Below are 25,297 nucleotides of genomic sequence, written 5' to 3'. Positions count from 1 at the left end.
TATTTCACTCTGCCTTTCCTTGTAACATGTAGCACTGACTGTTAACTTATCCATTGATTCTCTGAAAACTCATCATTACTTAGCACCTAGTAATTAAAGAAAAAGTCCTTTTTGTGCAACACTTCTTTTTTGTATTGATGAATATAATGCAGAAGCCCTACCCTTCTAACTTCTACCAAGCAAAAGCAATCATTCACCCCTTTTACTTCACTTACTGCACTATCATCTCCATTTCTTAAGATATTCAGACTTGGAGTTTCTAGCTTTTAACCCCAATGACCTCCTAAATATTATCCACCGTCTATTGTACTCAACTCACTAATCTACTTGCATCATTGGTAATGTTCCTGTCAACTTAATACACCAAGGTAATGTTCCTGTCTGGGTAACAGAGCACTGATTTTGATTCTGTCAGCTTTGTTTAAAAGTGACATGATCCAAGGGTACAGAGACTGGCTGGCGTCAGCTTTGTGCGTGGCCAGGTTGTCTCTGGTCTGAAGACCGAAGAGCTGGGTTACGTTTTGAGCTGATTTCTGTGCTGTAGGATTGAAAATGTAGCCTTATTATGGTGTTGTAATGAATGGAGCCTACCAGAAACTATTCCTTCTGAGCAACCTCAGCTTTAAATGACTTTGGGAGAGAGGATTGAAGTGTCCCAGCATGGAGCTGGTCCCAGCAGGGCTGCTCTGGGCCATTTGCAAGGCATTAGGAAAAGCAGCGGCTCGCTGCACCCACCGGGACGGAGCAGAGCAGCAAGGGCATGGTGCCATTATTGGTGGAAATAAGGCCAACATGTACAAACGGGAGATTTAAAAGTGCCCCTAGGGTATCACAGGAGAAGGAAGAAATTGGATATAGAATTATTCAAAGGAAATGACGGAGTATTGGTGATTGGTAATAGGACAGTGGCATTTTTACTGGCCAGCCAGGTCATAACCCCATGTCAGTGACCGCTTATTTAAAACATGCTCTGGTATTTGGCTCCTGAGGAGAGTCCTGCTGCAGAATAGCAGTGGAAGAGCAGAATGGAAGGTGGTCCAGATGTCTTCAGAGTTTGATCAGAAGCCACTGAGATGATATCTTCCTGCAGGGTAACCTCAGAAGCAGCATCGGCTGCTGCAGATTCTCTTCTCTTCTTGGGTTCGGATAGTGCTGGCTTGTCTGGATTAACCTGGCACACCCTGGTATGGAGCCATGCACGTTTTCTCAGCTGTTATGCGACTCTTCTCTTCCCTGGAGCTCTGCCTTCACAGGTCACAGCTCCCATCCTCCTCTCTCCTGGTCAGCTCTGCTCTCTGGGCTGAGCTCCATGTTCTTCTCCCTGAAAAACCCCAGCTCATTTGTCCTCTTTCCTCCTGCCCTGGGCAGCGCTGCTGGTCCCAACCTGCCTGTTGCCTCAAGGACTCTTCAGCAGAAAACATTTCCCTCTCTGTCACTCTTCCTCCCATACCTTTCCTCACTGATGCCAAAAGCTGGACTCACACAGACGTTGAGAAGTTCTGGGTTTCTGAGGGGATAGCCGGGAATGCAGACTTGTGATTTGCAAATTGTACACAAACTGAGGTAAGATGGGAAAACGAGCAAAACTGAGCCAACCACCAAATCCTACAGCATTTTCTCCCATCACGGGCAAGACAGGTTTATATGGATCACAAGACTCCCTTGCACGTTGTTTTATTTTTATTTTCCCAAAAGCAAATAGCAAGTTTAGATACATTTGAAGAGAAATTCTGGTTCCAACCTAAAAATAGCAATCTGTTCTAAAAATCTGAATCACGTCTTTTCCCTTTGTTGATACTTGTTGCTCATGTGTCTAATCTTCCATAGAGCAGAGCTGCCTGCCTGGCTTAGTGATATCAGCCTGATATCATCCAAACGGCAGTGCCAAGTTACATCATAAGTTCAGGAATTGCTGACAGCACAACTCCAGATGGATTATTTACCCCTGGGACAAGGCTAATAGCAAAACCCAGCCCAAAAGTATCTGAGTCACTTGCAATAACTCCACCAGGGCTGGAGGTGCAAATGCAGCAAGAGCAACTACATCAGAAAGCGTTTGTCCTGCTGCCAGCCCGTGGAACAGACACACACACCATATAGGAGCCAGGAGCACGCTGCAATTTCATGATTCCTTCTCCAGATAAAGTTTTTGTGTTTGTTTTTTTATTTATTTTTTTTCTTTAAGAACACAGACACGCTTTGCACAACAGGCAGGGGCAGAATGTGCCTTAGCAAATCCCTTCTGCTTGTCTGACGTCCTCCCCGGTGCAGGGGTGCACGTCCATGCCTGCAGCTTGTCTGGGGTTTCGTTGAGCTGGGACTTGAGAACTGCAGCAAGTCTTTTATGGCATTTATGCCAAGACTTTGTTATTACAGGGTGAGTTGTTCTCATGGCACCGGTCCTCATAGAAGAGTTGCAACTTGAACGCTGACGTTTTCCAGCTCTGGTGGCTGCTCCTTGGCTGGGCTTGGTGGATTCGTGTTCTTCACACTGGGCCATGAGCTCTCTGGCAGACAGTAGAACTTCAAACGTAACCGTTTCCATTTCTCTCATTTCCTCTATCACCTTCCCTTGGCTTTTCCAGTCTCCTTTGGGCAGACGAAGGCAGCCCGGGGGAAGCCTGACCTTGGGCTGTGGGTTTTGTGGTGACGAGCAGCTCCTGCAGGCACATCAGAACCCATGAGGTGATGTCAGGAGCAGGCTGATAAGAGAGCCTCAGGGGTGCTGGAAGGCCTAAATAAGCTGAACTTCTAGAACTTTTCCTGAAGATGTTTAATTGAGCTTTGGTGCTTGGACAGATGGACACAGCTGGCACCACAGGACAGGTTTGTCTCGCAGCAGGCAGCGAGCCCAGGTGGTCAGCGTGGGACCTTCCTGAAGTAGCTCGGTAGCACAGAAGCTTTTAAGCTTCTCTTGAGTTCTTTAAGCTCCTTCTGAGAAGGACAGGCTGGAGCCACATACTCATGCCATTTGTTTGGACCCCAAGAAGTGAGGAACATCCAGGTACATCAATGCCAGTAGCCAGCAAAGCAGAGAGGAAGAGGGGATGGCCTGGATCAAATCATCCTTTTCCTGTGAAGTCTTTTCCAAAGTACATTTCATGGTGAACACCGAATACTGAGGTGACTTACAGTATCTCCATTGTTGCAACCATAAGTCATTTTGACGTGAAATACCTCAAATTAACCTGCAACATTTCAAGTGCAGGCAAGTTAGAAATAGAAGCCAAAAGCCCTGCATGCCGATCCCTCTGCCGTGAACATTAGACACAGTCCTCCTTCTATATTTGTAGCTTACGTTTAAAACCCACATGGAGCTGATTATAGATTTTGCAGTATGTTCTGCTTGTGGCAGGGAGATGATTTTTCTTTTAACTCTTGGTGTCTCAACTCCGAGAGAAGAAAACTCGACCATAATGTGGAACAGAATAGAGAATTAATTAAATCCCCCACCATTAACAGTGTTGCAGTTGGAAACCCATCAACACCTCGTAATCAGCCATCCCACAGAAATGTACTTCAAAGAAAAAAACAAGCTACGTCAGTTAGAAATAGACTCCCACCTTCTGCTCCAACTCCTACCAGAAGCAGCAGAGCCAGAGGAGCCGTGCTGAAGTGCACAGAAAGTTGGGGAGAGGAGGGAGGAACTGAAAAGTCTAAAATTAATACCAAAGACGAGCCAAAGGCAGGTCCTGCCCTTGGAACTATTTTCAGGCTGAAGGTGTCGTTCCTCACCTAACAGTACTGGGAGTTAGCAGAGCCTATTTTGCCAGGGGGAGGGGTGGCAGGTGTTCCTTTTTCCCAGAGCACCTGGAATACTGAAGCTGAGGGGTGATTTGGGGTTTGCACAAAGACCCTTGCAGGTGGGATCAGTCCTGGCCAAAACAAGGGCTGGAATTGGGGTTGTGCCTCGAGAATGTGTGAGCACACGCGGGCAGCTCTGGCTGTCCGGTTGTTTCAAAGGTGCACAGGTTAAAGTGGGATATTGCAAATGGAAATCCTCCATCTCAGGGATGCTGCCCTGTGCTAATTCTGACAGGTAAAAGCCCCAAAGCCCCCTGACTTGCCAAGGCAGGCAGGAATCTGCCCGTGCCTCCAGCTCAGTCCCGCACTTCATCTCCATCTACAGCTCTACATCTAAACATCTTTTAAAGACCTCCAGGGATGGTGACTCCACCACTTCCCTGGGCAGCCCATTCCAGTGCCTAACGACCCTTTTGGTAAAGAAGTTCTTCCTAATACCCAACCTAAACCTCCCCTGGCTTTCACAAGGATCTCACGTAGTCAGGATCTTGGTGAAAATAGTCAAGGGCAGGTTGTGAAAGGTCTCGTCAAGCAGGCACGTAGCCAAAGATCTGTGTTTTCTCGAAAAAAGTTGCTCTGACCCGTCCCATTTTCTTGGTTCGTTTTTCCTCTTGGGGTGGGCAGGCGGGGACGTCTGGCGTTTTGGGCACCCTCACGTTGCTGTCTGCTCACCCTTCTCCTCTCCCCTGCAGCTCTGACGGCGGCGGCGGGCCGAGGGAAGCTGGACGTGTGCCGGCTGCTCCTGGAGCAGGGCGCCGCCGTGGCACAGCCCAACCGGCGCGGGGTGGTCCCGCTCTTCAGTGCGGTCAGACAGGGCCACTGGCAGGTGAGCTGACCTCGCGCGGCTTCCAACCGACCCCTGATGAAGCAGAGAAGAAAACATGGCTCTTCTGGGGATTATAATAATGAAAAGAAGAGCTTTTGCCGTTTTAAACACCCCGAGCTCTTGCTCTCTGCAGACAGCTTTTGTTTGTGTGCTGTGTTATCACACCGTTTGGCACACAAATGGGATGCCCTTTAAGTGCTATTTTTCCCTTTATCTGTCTTGCTTCTTCCATGCCCTAACGCTGCAGCAGTAATCCCAGAGGGTGACACGCAACTCGGGGGTGCGATTTCAAGATGCGGGGATCCCCCTGCTCCTTCTCAGCCCTCATTTCTCTCCAGCAGCCTCTCCAGGTGTGTCCCCGCTTTGTGTTGCAGATCGTAGATCTCTTACTCACCCATGGTGCTGATGTGAACATGGCAGACAAGCAGGGGCGGACGCCGCTGATGATGGCTGCATCCGAGGGACACCTGGGCACGGTGGAGTTCCTGCTTGCACAAGGTCAGTGCTTGGAAGCGTGGTGGAGACTGGCCACGGCGAGCCCTGCCGCTGTGTCCTGCACAGCTGGAGGTCGTAGTGTCAGGGGGGATCGTGACCCCATTGCTGGATGGGGCACTGGGAGAGGTTCTCAACACCTTACCCGGCTTTTTGGAGAGCAAGGTTGGAGTAGGCAGAGTATTCATCTTGGCTACCCGCTTTGTTTTCTCTTGGACGCTCACAGCCTCAAAACACCACGTTTGGGTTAGTAATTAACACGGCAGCGTAGGACAGGTGCTTTGAGCATTGAGTTAAGAAGATGTTCTAGAACAATCAACAGGACAAAAATCAACAAGTGCTGCAACTGAACCACAAACACTATGGACCAGACAAGTGAGAATCAACCCCGGGTCCAGGGTTTGGGGCACATTTAACACTCCCATTTTTAGCACTAGTATTGTTACCCACAGTTTTGACACCCACATCAGCAGGAGGGTAAGGCCCTGACATGGGCAAGGATTTGGTATAGTGGGTGAAAACAATACAGGATTGTTTCAAAAATAGTCTGCCCTTCAGTCTTGCACTCACAGATTCACTTTGCTCGGTACTTTCAGTGTCTCATAACTCCTCTTCACTACGAGTTACTCAGTCAACAAGAATGTCTTCCAATTTTACTCATTTCTGATGTAAATGTTTGAGGTGAGTCAGAACAACACAGTCTGCAACCTGTGCAAACATGATTATTACTTATTCTGTAGCTCCTTAAATCCTTTTTTTTTTTGACTGATAGCCAATGTTTGGTTGGTTTGTTTGGGTAATTTTCCATTATTTTTGGCTAGACATAACATTTAATTCTTGTATCGTTATTTGATATTTTTATTTCAGGTAAGATCCCTGTTTGGGAAAGGGATGTTTTCTTCATATCGTAAGTGACTGTGTCTGATCTCATAGCCAAAACGCGAGACACTTGAACATTTTACATAGTAGTTGTAAAAACATTCTTTTTTTCCACTGTAGAATTGTCAGGCTTCCAAGTGCAAGTTTCCCTGTGCTGTCCATCCTGAGCCACAGGCCTGCAGGGTCCTTGCTGTTCAGGGCTGTAACCTGCAAAGGGATGTGACAAAGATCAGTTTGAGGCATTGAGTTTTTTATGAATTAATTCAATTAATTCTCCTCTGTTTTGCTTTAAAAAAAAAAATCAAATTATGCTGTCTCTAGATGTTTGAGCTGTACCATGGCCCTTTTTGCACCTTGCCTGAATATGTGTAAAATGATTAAAATAAGTGGGTTTTGGCAAACTTGAGAACTGTGGACGTTGCTGAAGACTGGCTCAGTGGAAGATGAAGATAGCAGATAATCTGATCCTGGCTTTGGGTGGCCAACAAACGTGTGTAATGCTTCCCTGGCTGTTTGGACACCAAGGGCCCAAGAAGTCAAATCCATGAAAATCTTTTCATTTGAAAAGGACCATCCTTCTAAATAGCTCAATAAACTCCACTGAATATGCTCTAACACATGGTCCTGAGAAGTTAGCTCAAGCCTGGGCAGAGTACAGTGATATATGGTGGATTTTAATTAAAATGGCTTTGACAATCCTGCTCAATGTTTCATTAAAATCAAAGTGTGTGAATCATAAGCCATAAGCATTAATTAGTGTGTTGCAAAGCAAATCTCATTTGACTGTACTTGATTAACACAGTCAGCGTTTGTAAACACTTTTTATTAACAGAGTTGCAGTCATCAATCAATTTGAAATCCAAATTTCTGGAGGTACCTGTTGCTCTCGCTTAGTGCCCAGAAGGAACGGACATGTGAACCCTGAATTAAAACGTTCCTGGCTGCAAATCTGCCAAAGCGAGTATTTGTACAAATCCATGTCAGACAAAGCAAATCCGTCTTGATAAGTGTTCACTTGGGAGAAACTTCGATTCTCAATCTCATTTCCCTGCAAAAACCCATCCTGGAAGCTGTTTTCCCCAGACAAAATCTTTCCCACTGCAGCAGGGATCGGTCCCACGAGCTCACCTTAAGCCACTTGCCCTCCAAGCCATCACTTGTTTCACGTCCAACTGCCTTGATCCTAAGGAGGCCGGAGATGCCCCGAGGAGCACGGGATGCCTGGTGGTGCAGTCACAGAGAGGTTCTGGAAGCCACAGCTGCAAAGGGACCTTGGCTCTTCTGTGATCATTGTGCCCCGCACGCACAGGAGCAGTGGTTTGGCGTTTTTGAAGCAGTTTGCATTGTCCTCTCGTGGAGACCTTCGGCTTGCATTGCTGCCCTGAAACCCTGAAGTCTTTGTGTGTCACCCTGAGGTATGGTGGCCCTTCCACTGGGCTGGGAAAGGAGTGGAAAGCTGAGCAATGAGGAGGCTTTCCAGGCTTCCCTCTTTCTGCGGGACCTTTCTCACCTGCTCCAGAAGAGTCGGGAAAAAGCCACGAGAAGACTTTGACTGCAAGAAAGGAACAAATAAGAAGGGATGAAATGAGGTTTGTCCTCTTTTACTGAGCAGAAGGTGGCCTCATTTAGCTGAGGGTCATCTCGAGAGCTTTCAGAGAGCTTCAGAAGGGTTCCTGGGTGCCACGTGGGGCACCATTAGAGGAGTTTGTCATAGATTTGAGCTGTCCTGCAGCCAGCATCCCACCTCGACACACCAGATTGCCCCAGCCACTTGCTTGCCACCCGCCTCGCTGGCCTCTGCACTGCCGTTTGGAGACAAGCAGCAGGCAGGATGCCGTGGCTGTGCTGAAAGTTCTGGATGCAGCTTTCTGAACATTATCTCCAGCAAATATTCCTGTGTCCTGCTCCTCCGCAAACAAGAAGTTGTGCAAGCTGGAAGACACAGCAGCTCGCTATCGCCTTGGTACTGTGTGCTAACCAGGGGAGGTGTCAGCTGGGATGAATGAGAAGGTTCAGGAAATTCACATCACTCCCCCACTTGCTCAGCTTTCTGGAGCCAGTGAAGAACACACGCTGGGTGGTTTCGAGTTTACCTGCAGGAGGAGAACACTGCAGCAGCAATTCAGCCCAGGCTGCTGGCAGGAGCATCCCGCAGGTAGCCACAATTCCTCGGAGGAGCAGAGCTGAAACACATCTCTTCTGCACGCTCCAGAGCGAGAGCCCTGCCTGTGCCATGGCAACAGGACTTGTCTTCGTGCCATGAAGAGGAGTGTTCACTTAATGCTGCTGTGCAGATCTCGTATGCGTACCCATATGCTGTATGAAGCAACACTGACCCGTTGGTATGGCAGCGCGATTTCTTCATCCAAGAAAATGTCAAGTCCCCCTCTCCTTGGCTTGCAGTTGGCAGTAGTTTATCCCACAACGTTGTATTTATGTTGGGTAAAGTTCAGGGAGGAATACTGCTGGAAATTGTGTCGATTCGGGTAAAGGGGAGGGAGTGAGGAGGGGGAAATATGTGCTTTTTTAGAAGAAATAAGCTGAGTTGACTTAGTTCCCCTGGTACACTGCGGCCTGCTGAAACAGCAGAATGATCCTCATCCCTGACTCACGCAGGCTGGAATGGGTTTAGATGAAAAACAGTTAAAAAGGAAGATTGATGTCTCAGATGAGGGATGTCAAATCTACCCTGCTGCTCAGAAGATGTTTGCCAGGACAGCCTACGGAGCCACATGTGAAAAAGTTTGCAGCTTGGCGTGAATAAACTCGCTTGCCACAGTTCCTATCAGCACATTTGAAGTAGTGATGGAGGGCGGGATACACGGGGGGAGAAATGTTAATAAAGTAATTAATAATCGTATACATAGCGCTCTGAGCTGTCATTGCCATGTGGATGGTTCGTTGAATCCTGCTGCTCAGTGACAGAGCTCCCAGGTGACCTGACGCTTGTTCTTCCAGGTGCCTCCATCTCTCTGATGGACAAGGAGGGTTTGACGGCGCTCAGCTGGGCCTGCCTGAAGGGCCACCTGTCCGTGGTGCGTTCCCTGGTGGAGAACGGGGCTGCCACCGACCACGCCGATAAAAACGGACGCACCCCGCTGGACCTGGCTGCTTTTTACGGCGACGCGGAGGTGGTAAGTGGCCCGTGGTGCATGCAGAGCAAAAAATGCTACAGAATGGTACAGCGCAGCTCCATGCAGCAACAAGCATCGTGCTTCCCCTCTGCACGTGCTTCCACGGGGGCAGTGCGTGATTGGGATGAAAGCTCAGCCCCACAGAGGTGGTTTCGGCACAAGCAGTGGGGCAGAGCAAGCTTTGGCTGCTCAGACTTCACACCAGCAGCACACTGAGGTCCCTCCCGGAGCAGAGCTGACTGTCGCCTTTGCTGTTGCAGGTTCAGTTTCTGGTGGACCATGGGGCCATGATCGAGCACGTCGACTACAGCGGGATGCGGCCCCTCGACAGGGCGGTGGGGTGCCGCAACACCTCGGTGGTCGTCACCCTCCTGAAGAAAGGAGCGAAGATAGGTAGGGACCAGGGGCGGACGCGCTGTGGGCTCTGTGCTTTAGGCAGGACTCGCAGCAGGGGCTTCCTAGTGAGCAGAAACCTAAGGCAGAGGTAGCCCCAGCCCCAGCTGCTGCTTCGTACACCGAAAGCAGCCGGCGAGTCATGACTGCCGTGTCCTCTTGGTTAAGTTGGGATTGTTTTTGCTGTCGTATTACTTAGAAGAAGTTAATAAACAACTGTTTCTTTGGCAAGGTCTTTCCTCCGGTAAAGCTTTTTCTATCTTTACTAGTCTGAGTCGACCAATGTACTATGTTCATGCATTGCTGTGAGCTGCTGCATTCACTTGCTCTGTGTATGCTTTCAGATTTTAGTGTTACCTGCACTGCGCCACACAGCTGCTCACGTTACGTTTTCCTGTGAAAGGGGATTTTGCTGGTGCATTGGCTTCTTTGCTGCCTGCCTCTCACAGCTGCTTTTTTCCTTTCTTTTTTTCACCTTCATCCATTTTTTCCCCTCTCTCCTACAACTTTTTGTTTTCTCCTTTCTTTGAAGGTTGTCAGACGTTACCGAGTCGCCCACGAGGTATATCTCATTGCTGTCAGCATCAGCCTCGATCTGATAGCTTTGTCAGCCTTGCTTTCTCCTGTTTGATTTAGCCTGCATGCGTCCCCAACACCTCTAATCTTTTAATTTACCTCACCTTCAAATAATTTTTTTAATGACTGTTGCAGAGAATAACTTGAACTCAAAAACTAACCCCCTCCCCCCAAAACGTACTGAATCTACTTACGCAGTGTTGTTGACTTATTCTTCCCCCACACTAATGAGTTGTCCCCAAATTTTTGCTGCCCCTGCCTCCCAAGTATCAGGCCTTGAGCTAACAACTGGCTCTGCACAGGTGGACCCTGTGCTGGCCAAAGCCAGACGCTGCTGTCCCGCAGCACTCACCTGCCCAGAGCCGAGGTTGTCCCCAGCCCAGCACGGATCCTTCGGCACGAGCCCTGCTGAGCCACGGCCTTGCCTTCGTTACATCCTCCAACTAGTTGGATTTTCTGCTCTCGTATTTCACACCTTGCGAAGTTGGAAATCAAAATCCAATTAAAAGCAAAATGCCTACCGACAGTCCAACTGCAGATTTCCTAGGACACCATAGATATTTTAATTTACAAGTGCTCTTTACGTAACCGCTTTGATTTTCCTTTCAAACCCGGCTTAGTTCCCGACCACGCTGCCTTCCCCCCCCCCAGCTGGTTCTGCAAACAGCACTGCCCTCTCGTGGAAATGGCTCCCAGCATTTCCCTGATCCGGTGGTGGTGGTGATTAGCCTTAGCCTTAATGACTACCAAGGAAAAACGTTGCAATGTGGATGACGTTCACTTAAGTGCGAGAGGAACTGTCAGCTCAATCCTTTGGAGCACTCTGCTCTTTGACCATGCCAAGTTGTTCTCTCCAGCAGAAATTCCCACCCCAGGATATTTTTTCCACCCAGCTTCCTACCACCCTTGCATTGTATGAGTTTTTTACCCATCATGCATCCTGTACACTACAGGTCCAGCAACATGGGCGATGGCAACCTCCAAACCAGACATCATGATCATCCTGTTGAGCAAGCTGATGGAAGAGGGAGACATGTTTTATAAGGTGAGAAGAGCTTTTTAAGAGAAATTGAAAAAATGACGCTTACAGCAAACATTTCAACAAGGTTTTGGTCTTCCTTTGGTAGCTCAGTGAGTAACGCTGCTGCCTTAAGCCATGGCAAGTAAACAGTACTGCTAGTGGGATCCCACATGTCGCAAACTGTTTGGTTTAGGTTAGTGGGGTTGGGGAAGGGGGCGGGGTTGATTGCCAAAATCTGTAACGAGGCTGAGGCACATCCAAGTCTGTCTGCGTGCTGGCTTTCAGCCAACACTTCATTTCCTCCTTGGAAACACCAGGACCCAAGTGTTTTGCAGCGATCCTCCATGCCATTGCGTCAGATCTGGCGGTGTTGTCATTACCTCGCTGGCTCTGCTGTGAAGCGAGGCAACGAGACGGTATAGCCCAGGAAAACTAGTGAAAGAAAGTTTTTTTGTAATGAAAACAGATTGTCAGGACACAGATGGCTTTGTCATGTCCTTTAGCCCATGGGAGATGTTCCACCACTACAGTTAGAGTCTTTTTTGCTCCGTGTTTATTTTAAGCCAATCTTTAAAACCTGGAGATTTGCACACACACACAAAAATGTGCAAGTACAACAATGATTCACTGTTAGGCTCCAAGGGTGAAGCAGAAAATATGCAAAGCTGGCATTGTAACTGGAGTTATCTGCCAGAGATACGTGATACAACTGAGAAACCTGAGTCTGAAAGGTTTTAAAGCTTACTGTTCGTAGCTGCAAAATTTGTGTCTGGGTCGTCGTGAATTGCACACGTCCTAGATCCCATTTTGCCCTCTTTCTTTCACCCTAGCTGCCATGGCTGCCCCCCTCCAGGGCGCAGATCATCCCATCCCAAAAATAGGTGCCCAAAATAGCAAGGCTGAGTCACCCTTTGAAGGTGACTGTTGCGTCCCAATAACTATAAAAGGAACTCAGTTGACAGCCTTAGAGGTAGACACCTAATTTCCAGACATCTGAAGTCCAGGGAGATGAATCCCAATCCATTTGTCCAACTTCAGAGCCACATCGGTGCCACAGTGCTGATCCTTGCTATTGCAGAGGCTTCTCGGAGCCCCAGGATCTCCACCCAAAGCCCAAAGCTTTGTATTTCTCACCCTCCCTAGTGCTTCTTAAGCTTTGAGTTAGCCTTAAATGATGTGAAATGCTCGTTGCCAGAGACCAGCTCCTCAGCACGGCCCGTGGAGTCACACTGCAAGTGCACACTGTGTGCTGCTGGGGCTCGCACAGGATCAGCCCCTGAGCTGTTTGCAGGGTGTGAAGGCTGCAGCTTCCCATGGGAGGGATGTGGGGTCCTCTCCAGCAATGGGGGATGGATCACCCCGATCAAAAGACCATCTACCCAGACACCAGGTGGAGTTGTATCGAGTCCATTTAACAACTTCTGCTGTTTCCCACTGTAACTTGACATCTCTGTGTGACTTGGGAGAGCTCAGTTTGCACAAAGCAGCTGCATTCCCTGATCAAATGTTCCCTTGATCAAATGGTCCGGCTTTCCTTCCTAGAAAAGAACTAAATAGTGATGTCGTGTTACCTTAACCACACAAAGCATTCTTGGGGCTGGCGATTTTTCTGCGGTAAAGTAAACTCAACCAAAGGATGTGTTTTGACCCGTTCTCCTTCTATTAGAAAGGTAAAGTGAAAGAGGCTGCCCAGCGCTACCAGTACGCTCTCAAGAAGTTCCCCAGGGAAGGATTTGGAGAAGACCTGAAAACTTTCCGTGAGCTGAAGGTGTCGCTCCTTCTCAACCTCTCCCGATGTCGAAGGAAAATGAATGTAAGTCTCCCCGCTCTCCACGGCCTTACGAGCAAGCTGCCAGCTTCCTGCCTGTGCATAAAGACCTGTCCATCCTGTAATTGTGCTTTGACCTCTGGGATCTCCCCTCTGGGTAACCTGGTTGTCCTTCACAGCGCACTGCCAGTTTATAATTCAAAAGAAGTAATGATTTAATATGCATTTCTGGTGATTAAAAATTCATTGCTATGTTTATAGCTTTTTGAATTTTTTATTACTCCCTTTTGATGATGATGTGAATTGGGGGTGGAGGCACTTTCCAGATTTCTAGGGCAGTGGTGAGGGAGGAGCCAGGAGATGTGCTCCTTTGAATACTAATTAATTTAAAATGAAGGAGCATATGCTTAGGGGGCTAGCACTTCCCCAGGGCAGTGACTCATCCAGAAACACCCCCACATCCTCCCTCTCCTCCCAGAACTGCCATATCACTGTCACTCTCCCTGCTCCAAACTAGCAGCATCTAGCAACAAACTTCTGCAGCATGTCTGTTCTTCCAGCAGACAAGTGCCACCTCCCCCTTGCTCTGCGTTCAGAGACTTTCACCTCTACAACTTTTAAAGTCTCCGTAGGCTCAAAAAAGTGAAATCCTCCGCCAAGGCTATGAGCCGGCAATGATTACACTGGAAGGGAGGGTGGGATTTTGTGACATCTTCTTTTTTTTTTTAAGCTATGAAGGAGACAGATGAAAAGCAGTGGAAATAAAATCTTAACACTGGTGAACAAACAGCACAGTTTTCAGAAAAAGTGTGAATCTTTTCCTTAAACAAGCCAACTCCCTGCTAAGTCTGCACTTTAAGGACAAGATTCCCAGCTCACTGTTAGCAGGGGAATCCCAGGTGTTGTGATAGGGAATCTCAGGGGGCTGTGGTTGCTTCTGCAGTTTTTGCACCTATAAGGTAGACCGTAAAGGTAGCTACCACTTGACTACGATTAGTTTAGTTTATCAGACAGTCTCTCTTCAGTAGCTGCCTCTGAAGATACAAACAAAAGTATTTGCCTACACACGAGACTTAGTAATTTTCCCCTTTAGATTCAGAAGCAAAAAACTTCTTACTGAAGACTTTTGCATACTTAAAACAAATTTCTATTAAACTGCAATGTGGCAGGTTATGGCACACGCCTGAGAATTTGACAAAATCACCCCTGGACGAGGCACGGCGCTGTTCTGTGGCCTTTTGAGCTTTGGAGGCGTCGCCTGGCCCTCCTCCATCTCCCGGTGGGAGTCCAAGCGGAGGCAGTGCCAGGTAGCTCCCACCCCCGTAGCACCCAGGGAGCTGCAGGCAGTGCAGTCCTCGCTGCAATTCATCTCTTCCTACAGCAGACACCGCAGTTTGCTCGGATGAATCACTCCGAGAGCTGTTCCAGGCAGGGTGTCCAGACAGCAAACTCCATCACGGGCACCTTAGGGGAGATTAAACCTCACCCAGGGTTTCGCTGGGTTATGGATGACCTTACTTGTTCCTGCACGGCTGCTCGGTGCAGGCCAAGTGGCCATGGTGTGCTCAGAAACTTCGCTTCTAGCCTGGTGGAGTTTGCTTGCTAAGTTTGTGAATGAATAAGGAATATTTTTAGGTTCTTTAACCCTGAGCGGTTCTGGTAGAGAGCCCAAGTCAAGCAGTCCAAAGCTGTGAGTATTTGGATGGGAAATGAAAACCCTTCCACTGGGAGATCTCCTTTGCAGGTGAGAGCTGAGCTCAGCGATACGAGAAGCATTCGGGATGAGGGCAAGGGAGGACAGCTGGCATGGTTTGAACCATAGCTGCTGGCCTGACCTCATGGCACTGCCACTCAACAGCGCCCGAAGCAGTCTCCCAAAGCAATCTCCATCCCATGCTGTCACCCTCTTCCTCCCCACTCCAAACAAATCTCCCAAGTGTAGGCGAGAGGCAAGGGAACTGTGAAATGGGTGGCAGAGGTAGGAGACCTTTGCCAGGCAAGTCCTGTTCGTAGCTACCAAGGTATCGATAGTCTCATGTAGAGTTTTATTCAGCCCCTCTGAAGTATGTCAGTGTTGCAGAGTGGGAAGCAGAGGGCGTGGGAAAGGTTTCCTATTGCTTTTGACTGTGGAAAAAAATCCTTCATGAGATTACATTCCAGACTCTGCAAGACCAGATGTTTCCTCAAGACTGGAGGCTGTTGGACAGGGATTGCATGCACTTGTTGGGGACACAATCAATGAGAACGGAGCCGGTGGCACACTGGCCTCCGGTGGGTGCTGACAGCATCTGGTGTTACGGAGAGAGCTTTGAGCCTTTGGGCATGCCATCATAGCACGCTGTTTGTAAATGGTTTGGAATCGGTGTGAAACATTCCAGTACCATCAAGTTTTCCAAGTTAAAGTGCAAAAAAAAGTCCACGTTAAGTTTGTTTTCTTCCCAGATTGTATGTATTTTTATTTCTATTATTCAATTACTTATCTCCACACCTATTGTAATGACAGGATTTTGGAATGGCGGAGGAATTTGCCACTAAAGCACTGGAGCTGAAACCGAAATCTTACGAAGCTTACTATGCAAGAGCGAGGGCCAAGCGCAGCAGCAGGTGAGGAGAGGGAGAGAGCCGAGGGAGAGGGGCTGGGCTCTTCAAACCTGGCCACACCGGTGTGGGCATTCACCGTGCAACTCTGTGCAAATGTCCTTGTGTGAAGAAGTGGCAAAGAAACATTCATTAATAAGATTACAAAACTCCAAAGTACTACCCTAATTCGGTAATTTCAGCTGAATGTGAATGTTTCTAAACTGTTCATCCTAGCTGAACCTTGTCTGAACACCTTACTGCACTGGAAATCTTTACACCAAGATTGGGTTCTCGTTTAAAAATACCCTTTATTTCGACCACAATGTGGACTTGAAGCAAGATATGATTCATGGAAGCCCTGTGGCCTGTGCTGTGCACGAGGGCAGGCTCTGTTCATCACAGTGATTTCTTCTGGCCTTAAAATCTATGAATCTCTCTGTCGTGCAGCACACGTTGCAAGGCAGTGCTGCTGACCTGCCGTGTGGTGCCTGTGCAGGCTATGCCAGCCACCGTGCTTCCAGCCATAGTTTGGGCTCTGAGCGCTGCAGGCAGCTCCTGGGGTGATGCAGTGCTGGCATTTCTCTGCAGCTCAGACTGAGCCCAGGGGGTGCCCTCATTCAGTGCCCCGAAAGCTGAAAATGGGAGGTTTTATTCATTTCAAAACCGATCCATGCCATTCCTAAATGAGACAGAGGGCTTGCTTTTGAGTCCTGCCCTCAAGGGCTGGGCACGCTGTCATTGCACAAGTCCTGGTTTTAAATGGCAGTGCAGAGATTCACAGCAGCTGGTGGTTTCTGAAGCCCACCTGTGTACACACAGCCCAGCGGGCAAGGCCACGGTTCGACCTTCCATGCTGGAGCCAAGGCGTGTAACGGGGCTGCTGGCCCAGCTGAGGCCACGCTGCCGGGTCCAGCGGGTCTTGGTGTGGGAGGTGAAGCCGTGACCTTGTGTTCTGCAGAGAAGCCCTGCTGGCTGAGCCGCACTGACCTCATGCCTTTCCTTTCATGGTTTTCCTCTCCATTGTTTCCAAATTGCTTTAAGGAAGCGTAAAAACTGGGTCGCTTTCCAGATGATATCAGCCTCCACGCATACAAGCGGCCTTTTCTCCCCAGATCTGTCCAACAGAAACCCTTATCACTTTGGCCTTTCTTCTTTATTTCCCTGTTTGTGCACAGCAGCACCCCTGAGGTCAGCGCAGTCGGGGGAACGAGGCTTTTCCTTCTTGCCCTGGGTTTTGAAAGGGTTGTGCAAAAGCTTGGGCTGGTGTTGGGAGGTGCTGGGGAGTTTTTCTCTGTGGCAGAGCAGCAAAGCAGGGTGTCTGCACGTTCAGCCCAAGGCGGGGGATCATCCCCCGGATCACACTCACGTACAAACAGATGGTTTTGCTCAGAAGTGAGCAGTGTCCCTGTAAATGACAGCCCTCCTCCCTGAATCCCCACCTCCCATTCCTCCTCACAGGCTAGCCTTGCCATTGCAAAGCCGTCCCAAGGGGGCTTGCAGGCTTGCTAGCATTGCTTGGCTCCTTTGTTCTGAAGAAGTTAGCCAAATCCCTTTGCAAAATTGCAGAGACAGCCTTGCCTAAAACGCTGACCCACAGGAACCCCGGCTTCTGGAGCCAGCCGTGACGCTGTGTGGTCTTGGCGGCAGTCACAAGCTAAATTTTCACTGCCGTAAGCAGTTGCAACAAAAGCTGCACTTGTTTACAGCGATGGTGAGCTGGGCTGCTAGTTACTGGTGTGTTGGTTTCCCCTCTGCTAACAGGAGGGCAGAGCTCACGGTGGTGCTGTGAGGAGTAATGAAGAAGCCTCTATCACGCACTGCACAGGACAGGCATTTTTGCTAGTCTGGATTGTGCCATCTCAGAACTGTACTCCCCTTTTCTCCCAGAATGGCTGGCGGTATTTTCCTTCAGTTTGGCTAAAATAAATCCGAGGGAGGCACGTAAGGCAGGGTTGGAGAGAGGCAGCCAGCTGTAGCAGTCGCCGCCGTCTCCCTCAGTAAAACAGACAAGCCACTTAACCCTCGGTAGCCTCCGAGAACGGCTCTGTTCAAATCCAGAGTAATTTCAGTTCTCATTTCTGTCCCTTTGTCAAGCAGGCAGTTTTCAGCAGCCCTGGAGGACCTGAACGAGGCCATCAAGCTGTGTCCAAACAACCGTGAGATCCAGCGGCTGCTGATGCGGGTGGAAGAGGAGTGCAGGCAGGTGCAGCAGCAGCAGCAGCAGCAGCAGCAGCCGCCGCTCCCGGTGGAGCCCGAACCCGAAGCCCAGCACGAAGAGCTGTATTCCATGCAGGATATCTTTGAGGAGGAATACCTTGAGCAGGATGTCGAAAACGTTTCCATTGGCCTGCAGACAGAGTCCAGGCCAAACCAAGGGCTGCCCATCATCCAGAGCCCACCGCCGTCCCCTGCTCACAGGGACTCCGCCTATATTTCTGGCTCGCCTCTTGGCTCTCATCAGGTCTTTGATTTCAGGTCCAACAGCTCCGTGGGTTCGCCAACCAGGCAAGGGTACCAGTCCACATCTCCTGCTCTGTCTCCGACACACCAAAACTCCCATTACAGACCTAGTCCTCCGCACACTTCTCCTGCGCACCAGGGCTCCTCTTACCGCTTCAGCCCGCCTCCGTCTGGAAGCCAAGGGAAGGAATATCAGAGCCCACCGCCTTCTCCTCTCCGCAGAGGCCCTCAGTACCGTGCCAGCCCCCCTGCAGAAAGCATGAGCGTCTATCGGTCCCAGTCGGGTTCCCCGGTCCGTTATCAGCAAGAACCTAGCGGCGTCAGCCAGCTCCCCGGTCGGCCAAAGTCTCCCTTGTCCAAAATGACCCAGCGATCCTTCCAGATGCCCCAGCTGCCCGTGGCGGTGCCGCAGCAGGGGCTGAGGCTGCAGCCAGCAAAGGCCCAGATCGTCCGGAGCAACCAGCCCAGCTCTGCCGTGCATTCGAGTACTGTGATTCCGACCGGTGCTTACAGCCAGGTGGCCCACTCCATGGCCAGCAAGTACCAGTCGGCGTCGGGGGAGATGGGGGTTAGTCAGAGCAGGTTGGTCTACCAGGGCTCCATCGGGGGGATCGTGGGGGACAGCAGACCCGTGCAGCACGTTCAGGCCAGTCTCAGCGCGGGAGCCATCTGTCAGCACGGAGGCCTGGCTAAAGAAGATCTTCCCCAGAGGCCATCCTCGGCTTACAGGGGGGGGATGAGATACAGCCAGACGCCCCAGATCGGGCGAAGTCAGTCCGCATCCTACTACCCGGTGTGTCACTCGAAGCTGGACCTGGAGCGGACCTCCCTCCCCGCCAGCCAGCTTGGCTCTCCGGACGTGTCTCACCTCATCAGAAGGCCCATTACGGTTAACCCCAGTGAAATCAAGCCTCACCCGCCGACTCCGAGGCCGCTGCTTCATTCCCAAAGCGTTGGCCTCCGCTTCTCTCCTTCCAGCAATAGCATTTCATCCACCTCCAACCTGACTCCCAACTTCCGCCCGTCTGCTTCGATCCAGCAAATGGAGATCCCTCTCAAGCCAGCCTACGACAGGTCGTGCGATGAACTTTCTCCGGTCTCTCCCACGCAGGGGGGCTACCCCAGCGAGCCAGCGCGTTCCCGGACCACGCCGTTCATGGGAATCATAGATAAAACCGCTCGGACTCAGCAGTACCCCCACCTCCATCAGCAGAACCGGACCTGGGCCGTGTCGTCCGTGGATACTGTAATTAGTCCTACGTCTCCTGGCAACCTCCCCCAGCCAGAATCATTTAGCCCACCTTCGTCGATCAGCAACATTGCCTTTTATAACAAAACCAACAATGCACAGAATGGCCATTTGCTAGAGGAAGACTATTACAGCCCCCATGGGATGCTGGCCAATGGGTCCCGGGGAGACCTCCTGGAGAGAGTCACCCAAGCCTCCTCGTACCCCGACGTCAAGGTGGCAAGGACACTGCCTGTAGCGCAGGCCTACCAGGACAACCTGTACAGGCAGCTCTCCAGGGACTCCAGGCAAGGGCAGACGTCCCCAATCAAACCAAAGAGACCATTTGTGGAGTCTAATGTGTAAAAGACGCTTGTTGGAGTAAGACCCTTATGTTTTCAGCACACACTTCCAAGCTTGATTTCCATGCATATTATTATTATTATTATTTTTGTTTCTCTTTGGTAGCTACATGACCAAGTTTCTCCGGTACTTTCTGTGTGGTGGTCAGACAGCCATGCACGTGCTCCAGCCCTTCTGTTACCCAGCTGACTGTGAAGCCAACATCAGCCAAGCCAGTATCATTTGCCCAATTCCAGCTAAGTTCCCTCAGTTTTCAGCTGTCAACCAGGATATTTTAGTACGTGGTGTGGGGTAGTCCAGAAATATCCCCTCCGCAGTGGGAGGTAACCAGCTCTTTTTCAAGAGACAATTGCGTTTCGATTTAAATTGGTTTCTTTTTGTCTCAATGAGCTCTTACACAATTCTGATGAAAATTCCTAGTGGGAACAGAGCAGGGATCCCAGGAGCCTTTTCAGAGGCCGCGGCCGCAGGTCCCCGTGCCAGCCGGGTCGTTTCTCTGCCCGTTTTGTCTCTTTGCCCACGAAGAGCGAATGATCCGCGCAGAGCAGGGCGTCGTTTGCTTGATCGCGAAGTAGCTATGCACAGTCACCATCCGGCTTCACCCGGTTTGTAGAATTTTAATCGGAATTGTATCTGTTATTTCACCGCGTAAATCTGCCCCGAGGGGTGGGGATCACGAGAGATGCGTTGCTACTTTGCAGTTTACCTTCCAGGTGCCCCGACGTTGATTTGCTCTGGGGGCATTTTACAGGTTTGCAGAGATTAAAGCTGGCCCTTCGCACGCGGTTTGAGCAGCCAAGGGAATTGGCTGGAAGCCTCTCGTGGACTGGGATTGCAACAACTTCGTCGCACCAGTAGCAGATGACTGCACCTCACGCATACGACACCGCGTTTTCACCAGGACAGTTTTAACGTGGGGGCTTCCGTTTGGTTTTGGTGGTTTTTTTTGTGGGGTTTCGGTTTGTTTGGTTTTAGTTTGGGGGAATTTTGTGGCTCACGAGGGAAAAAAAAAAAATTGCTTAGGAAATCCTGTTCGAGGAGGAAAACGGCAGTTTATTTTCCTGTGCTGAGGGGATGCGTAACATGGCATCGTGGCTCCCGAGACGGGAAGGGTCCGAGGAGGTAACGGTGCCCAAGTCCTTCGGCAGCATCGCTTCCCCTCCGCGTGCTCCTGCTCCGGGACGCCGTGCCGGAGGGGGGCTGCGCCCCTCTAAGGGAAATGCTGCTTCCTTAGAGCTGCAGGATCCATTCCCAAAATCCTGGAAAGCGATTGCCCTGTTCCGTACCTGCAAGTGGTACAGACAATGTTTTGCTCCTTAAGGACCTGTAGTTGAAAGAGGGAGATTTATAATTTATTTATGCACTCTGTTTCGGGACATTTGGGGGTTGGCTGATTTTCTCTTATTTGTTTTAAATCGAATGCAAATCACGGCAAGACAGCGTGAAAAGCAGGGGACGCTTCCAAAAGCCTTTTTACCGAATTTTTCAATTATTTTCTGGAATTTTGGGGGGCTGGAGGGATTTCTTTCCAAACGCTTCATTTACTGCTGGTTGTTTTGTAATCTGCCTTTTTCAGTTACCGAGGGCGAACGGTCGGACGAGCTGGGGGGGGAGAGCGATAACCGTGTAGCTTGTTTTAAAGCGAAAATAGTGCCTGTTGCCCAACGCTGAATCTCACCCATATCAACTCCTAACAGCAAAAGGGATTTGGTGCTGAGCAGGAAGAGCGAGCGATACCTTTCAGTGTTTCCAAAGGGCTATGCAAATCCAGCCGTAGGTTGAAAAATTCCTCGAACCAACCCGCGGAGCCCAGCCTCAGCTGGTGTAGACGAGCCAGGCCGATTTACACCAGCTGAGGACGTGGCTCGAAGCTCGAAGCAAACCCTGGCTGTGGTGGGGCTGTCCTGGCTCAGCACATCTCGGCGTTATCTCACCGCATCACTCGCTCAGACCAACCCAGGATGCGCGTACCTTGGGATGACGGGGCCCTGTGTCTCATAGACACGTTGAGAGTATTCAGGGGGGGTTTCCTCTACAGGCTGTGGAGATGCTTGCGCTGTTGTGGCTATTTTGTATTTGTCCAAGCCAGTATTTGTATTGAGGTGGGCGTTTTCCTTCTCGAGTGCGGCTCGGCTCTGACCTTTGCTTTCTTACAGGGCTGTAGAGCAGGCTGTAGACTCGGAGACCCCTCAGGAGCGCGGGTCCCGCGGCCGTGCCACTGGTGCACGCCCCGCTGCTCTCCTTGGAAGGGGTGCGATGGTTTTTGTTCCTCTTTTGGAAGTGGTGTGTTCTGCTTTGCAAGGAGTAACTGCTTTCTTTCCCTCTACGTACCGCATGCCTAGCTAGCTAGCAACACGCATCCGTGGGTCTGCAGCAGCATCAGTCATTTTGCTCCAAGCCTCGCTGCCTCTGCTTTCCCAAAGAGTGAGTGGCTTTCTGCCTTGAGTTGCTTCTTTGCAAGGGAAAAGTAACCAAATTCAGCCCTGTTGCTCTTTTATACGGTGGAGTGAGACGTGCCACGGCCATAAGCCGGCGTTCTCAGCTGAGACGCCAGCGGGACGGTCCGTGTTGAGGAGAGCGTTGTAAGAGCTGCCTGTGCTTTGCTTTGCTGTTCACTGCCATGTGGTTCCAGTACTGTACTCCCGAGATGTCCCCTAGCAGCACTTCTGTGTGTAACTTTGGGTTCGTGAAGGTGTTTTAAGGGAACAACGAAACAGCTCACACTTTTACCACTGACACCGAGATGAACGAATGCTGAAATACTGCAGCATGCAGGTTTTTTCACAAGACCACGTGTTACATTTTCACAGGATTCTTGCACTAATGGTTTACCATCTGTTCTCTCTGTAAATGGGTGCACTTTACTGTTTGAATTTGTTACTATGATAAATACTGGATATTTAAGCGTGAGTAGTGTCTTCATTAGAAAATAGCAAAACAACTCTTGTCTCTTAGTGTATTTTTCAAAAAAGAAAAAAAAAAGAAAAAAAGCAATGAATCATAACATTTATAGCACAAGAACTGACTCTTGTATATAAGCATCAACAGATGGAGTAATTTTTAAACACAAAATTATTTGCAGTGGTTTTAAAGCGCTTCCCCAGCAATTCTCTTAGGGACAGCTGAGGCGTGATTGCTGCTGCAGTCGCTGGGCGGGCGAGGAGCACACCTCTCCCTGGAAAAGCTTTTCCTTACTCAGTCCTGTGTGTCCTCAACGTCACGATTCGGGTTTGGCATGGACAAAAGCAGAGGTCATTTCATATTTGCAGTCGTGCGTGGTCGTGTTGTAAAGTGCCCTGATTTCACCCGACATCACCTCGCTGTGTCACCTTAGACGTAGACCTTAAAGACACTGCGCTGTATCGGCCATCCGTGCTATGCCTTCAGCCTCTTGGAATAATTAACACTTGGGACGCTGCTGCCAGTTGGTGCCTCCATCCCCTCCCCTGGCTGCCCTGGTGCCACCCGCGAGCCCCTGCCTTGGCAGCGAGTGGGACTCATCGGGTGCACCAAGTAAACCGGATTCTTGGTGACTGAAACCCTCCGGATTTGGTTCTTGGGGCGTATTCGGTAGGCGATGCTGGAGCAAACACCTGTATTTAGCCGCAGCACCCACCAGATGTCCCTCGCACTCTGCACGCGGTTGCTCGGTGCTGGATGTGCCGCAGAGCTGAAATATCTGCCAGCTCGGGGCATCGGTGCCTGCTGCATCGCGGCGTGGCTTCTCCGGCTCTGGTTTGTCCCAGGGGAAGGACACTCCTGTCCTGGAGGCGGGGAGCCCTGCTGGGTGGGGAGCTTGTGCTGCTCTCCGTACCATCCAGCTTAGGAATGGCATTAAGGGCTTTGAAAATAGTCGAGAGATCATTATAAAGTGCTTGGAAAAGGAAAACTTTTCCAAAGATGAGGCTATCTCTGAAGGTAAAGGCGCAGTGCAGGCGGTGCCGCCGCCTCGGTGCTGCTGCTTTGATTTGATGCACGGGAGGGTGAAGGCTGCGGCAGCTCCCAAAACGCCCGGGGTCAGGCTGCCACCGGGCACCCGCGGTGCAGGGGTTTCATCCAAGCACTGACCTTTGTGTTCTTCTTTAGCGTGGCTGTAAAGAAAACTGCTTAGCTCGTGTAAACGTGTGTGTGTGCATATAACAAATACCTAAGCCATAGTTGGGTTAGGTCCTGAACCAGGGTGGCTACGAAATTTGCAGCGATTCGGTCCCCTCGTACCAAGGTTGTCTATTCAGGGTTACCCAGAAGAAGTCTAGCTAAAACCCAAGTGCCAGCTCCGCCTTATCTCGAGAAACAAGCAAGCCAGCGTGCCTGCTCGTGCTCCACCTTCATTGCAAAGGTGGGTCCTGGGTCATCTGTTGCAAGGTCTTTGGTGGTTGTACTTTGATTCGTCTTTGGGGGGGTTCCAGGCGACTCCTCTGCTGGGATCAACAGTGTTTAAACAAGGGCTTAGGGTAAGAGCTATCGTCCCTGCTGCGGCACGGCACGGCGCGGCGCGGGGACCTCTGCAGATAAATGCCTTCGCTCCCTTCTGGTTGCTCGACGCGAAGTCTGGTGGGGTGCATTTGGACACAAGCACAACGGTGAAAGTCAATCTGCTTTTTTTCAGATTTGCTTGGATAATTGCTGGATTTTCACTCAATCAAACTCTTTTTCTAATTCTAAACCACTAAGGGCTCAATTATTTAGCAAGATGCGTTCGTGTCCAACTCCTGACTGCAGCTGGATCTCACTGGGACTGTTACAGATCCACCCAAGAGAACACAAAGCTAACACGATCGTCACCACTAAAGCGAACGGACACCAAACAGATCCGCCGTACCCTTCCCTCCTGCTAAGTTTCTAGCTGTTGCGGTACTGGGGAGTCAGCAGCCGGGTCCCGTCCGCCACCATTGCGTCCTGGTCTCTGTAGTCCCGCAAGCTTTGCAAGAAAGACTTTGTCCCTTCTGGGTGATGCTCTCCGGGGAGGCAGGTAGGCTCCGGGTGGTCTCCCCCGGAGGTTTAGCACGCGGGGGCTTGTTCGGTTGGGTGGGGAAGCCTCAGGCCCAGGAAATTCGCTCGCTTCACCTTTGCCTTGCCGTGTGCACCGATTTGCCAGCCACCATCCGCAAGCCGAGAGCCGCGCCGTGTGCGTTACGTCCATTCTGTCGCTGCACCGCTAGCCCAGAGACTCGTGTGGACTCTTCCAGCACCGCAGGTGTCATTCCTGTCCGGCGTTTTCTTTCCCATGGTGTTGCATTCAGCGTTTTGTCTCTGTTCTGTCTTCACTTCCAAGAGGATCTGAGTTGGTACAAACATGTACAGTATACACACTTTGTGATTTGTACAATTCCCTGGTTGCCATCCTTGAAGACACTTGCTGGGAAGATCTTTAAGACACTTAATTTTCCTTTAGCTTTTCTATAATTCCGATGTAAAGGACTTTCTCTGTACAGTATATTATTCAATGCATGTTCTGTTCTCTCTACTGATATATTGAACACCACACAGTTGTGATATTGTGCAGTGGGGAGAGCAACCCCTGCCGACAGCGGAGGCCTTCGCCTCTCATGTAAAAGGAAAGAAGAAAACATATTTTTTCCTTTGCTGTATTTGCTTGAGCAGAGTTTTCTTGTCTGTACATGTGAGCTGTGAGATAGATGTGAAAAGTTCAAAAGAATGCATTTCCCCCCCGCCCCAATGTATACAGATTGTAATCTGTACAATGAAAACTGTATGTATGAAAAAAAAAATGTACTTATTTATAAATGGTTAACACTTGGAAGCAGCCTGC

At 50.1% G+C, this 25,297-nt stretch overlaps 1 protein-coding gene across 22 annotated transcripts in view; it reads left to right on the top strand.

The window, feature by feature from the left end:
- The window catches only part of TANC2 (tetratricopeptide repeat, ankyrin repeat and coiled-coil containing 2), a 282,832-nt gene extending 257,544 nt beyond the window's left edge, over positions 1-25,288 (top strand). For 17 of the 22 annotated variants that reach the window (XM_068661136.1, XM_068661140.1, XM_068661133.1 and 14 more), the window contains 9 exons: positions 4,497-4,630; positions 5,005-5,128; positions 8,960-9,135; positions 9,396-9,528; positions 10,061-10,090; positions 11,058-11,149; positions 12,792-12,938; positions 15,397-15,497; positions 17,568-25,288. In XM_068661136.1, coding sequence (XP_068517237.1) covers positions 4,497-4,630; positions 5,005-5,128; positions 8,960-9,135; positions 9,396-9,528; positions 10,061-10,090; positions 11,058-11,149; positions 12,792-12,938; positions 15,397-15,497; positions 17,568-19,527 — 2,897 coding nt within the window. In that variant the 3' untranslated portion in view covers positions 19,528-25,288. The remainder of the gene's footprint in view (positions 1-4,496; positions 4,631-5,004; positions 5,129-8,959; positions 9,136-9,395; positions 9,529-10,060; positions 10,091-11,057; positions 11,150-12,791; positions 12,939-15,396; positions 15,498-17,567) is intronic. The other 5 variants (XM_068661141.1, XM_068661150.1, XM_068661143.1 and 2 more) reach the window with 3 other exon arrangements.
- Positions 25,289-25,297: the final 9 nt, after the last annotated feature.

Source organism: Anas acuta, chromosome 25 (genome assembly GCF_963932015.1).
Source record: "Anas acuta chromosome 25, bAnaAcu1.1, whole genome shotgun sequence".
Lineage (NCBI taxonomy): Eukaryota > Metazoa > Chordata > Aves > Anseriformes > Anatidae > Anas > Anas acuta.
Note: the sequence above shows the minus strand (reverse complement) of the source record. Positions and strands in the feature narration are given on the sequence as shown.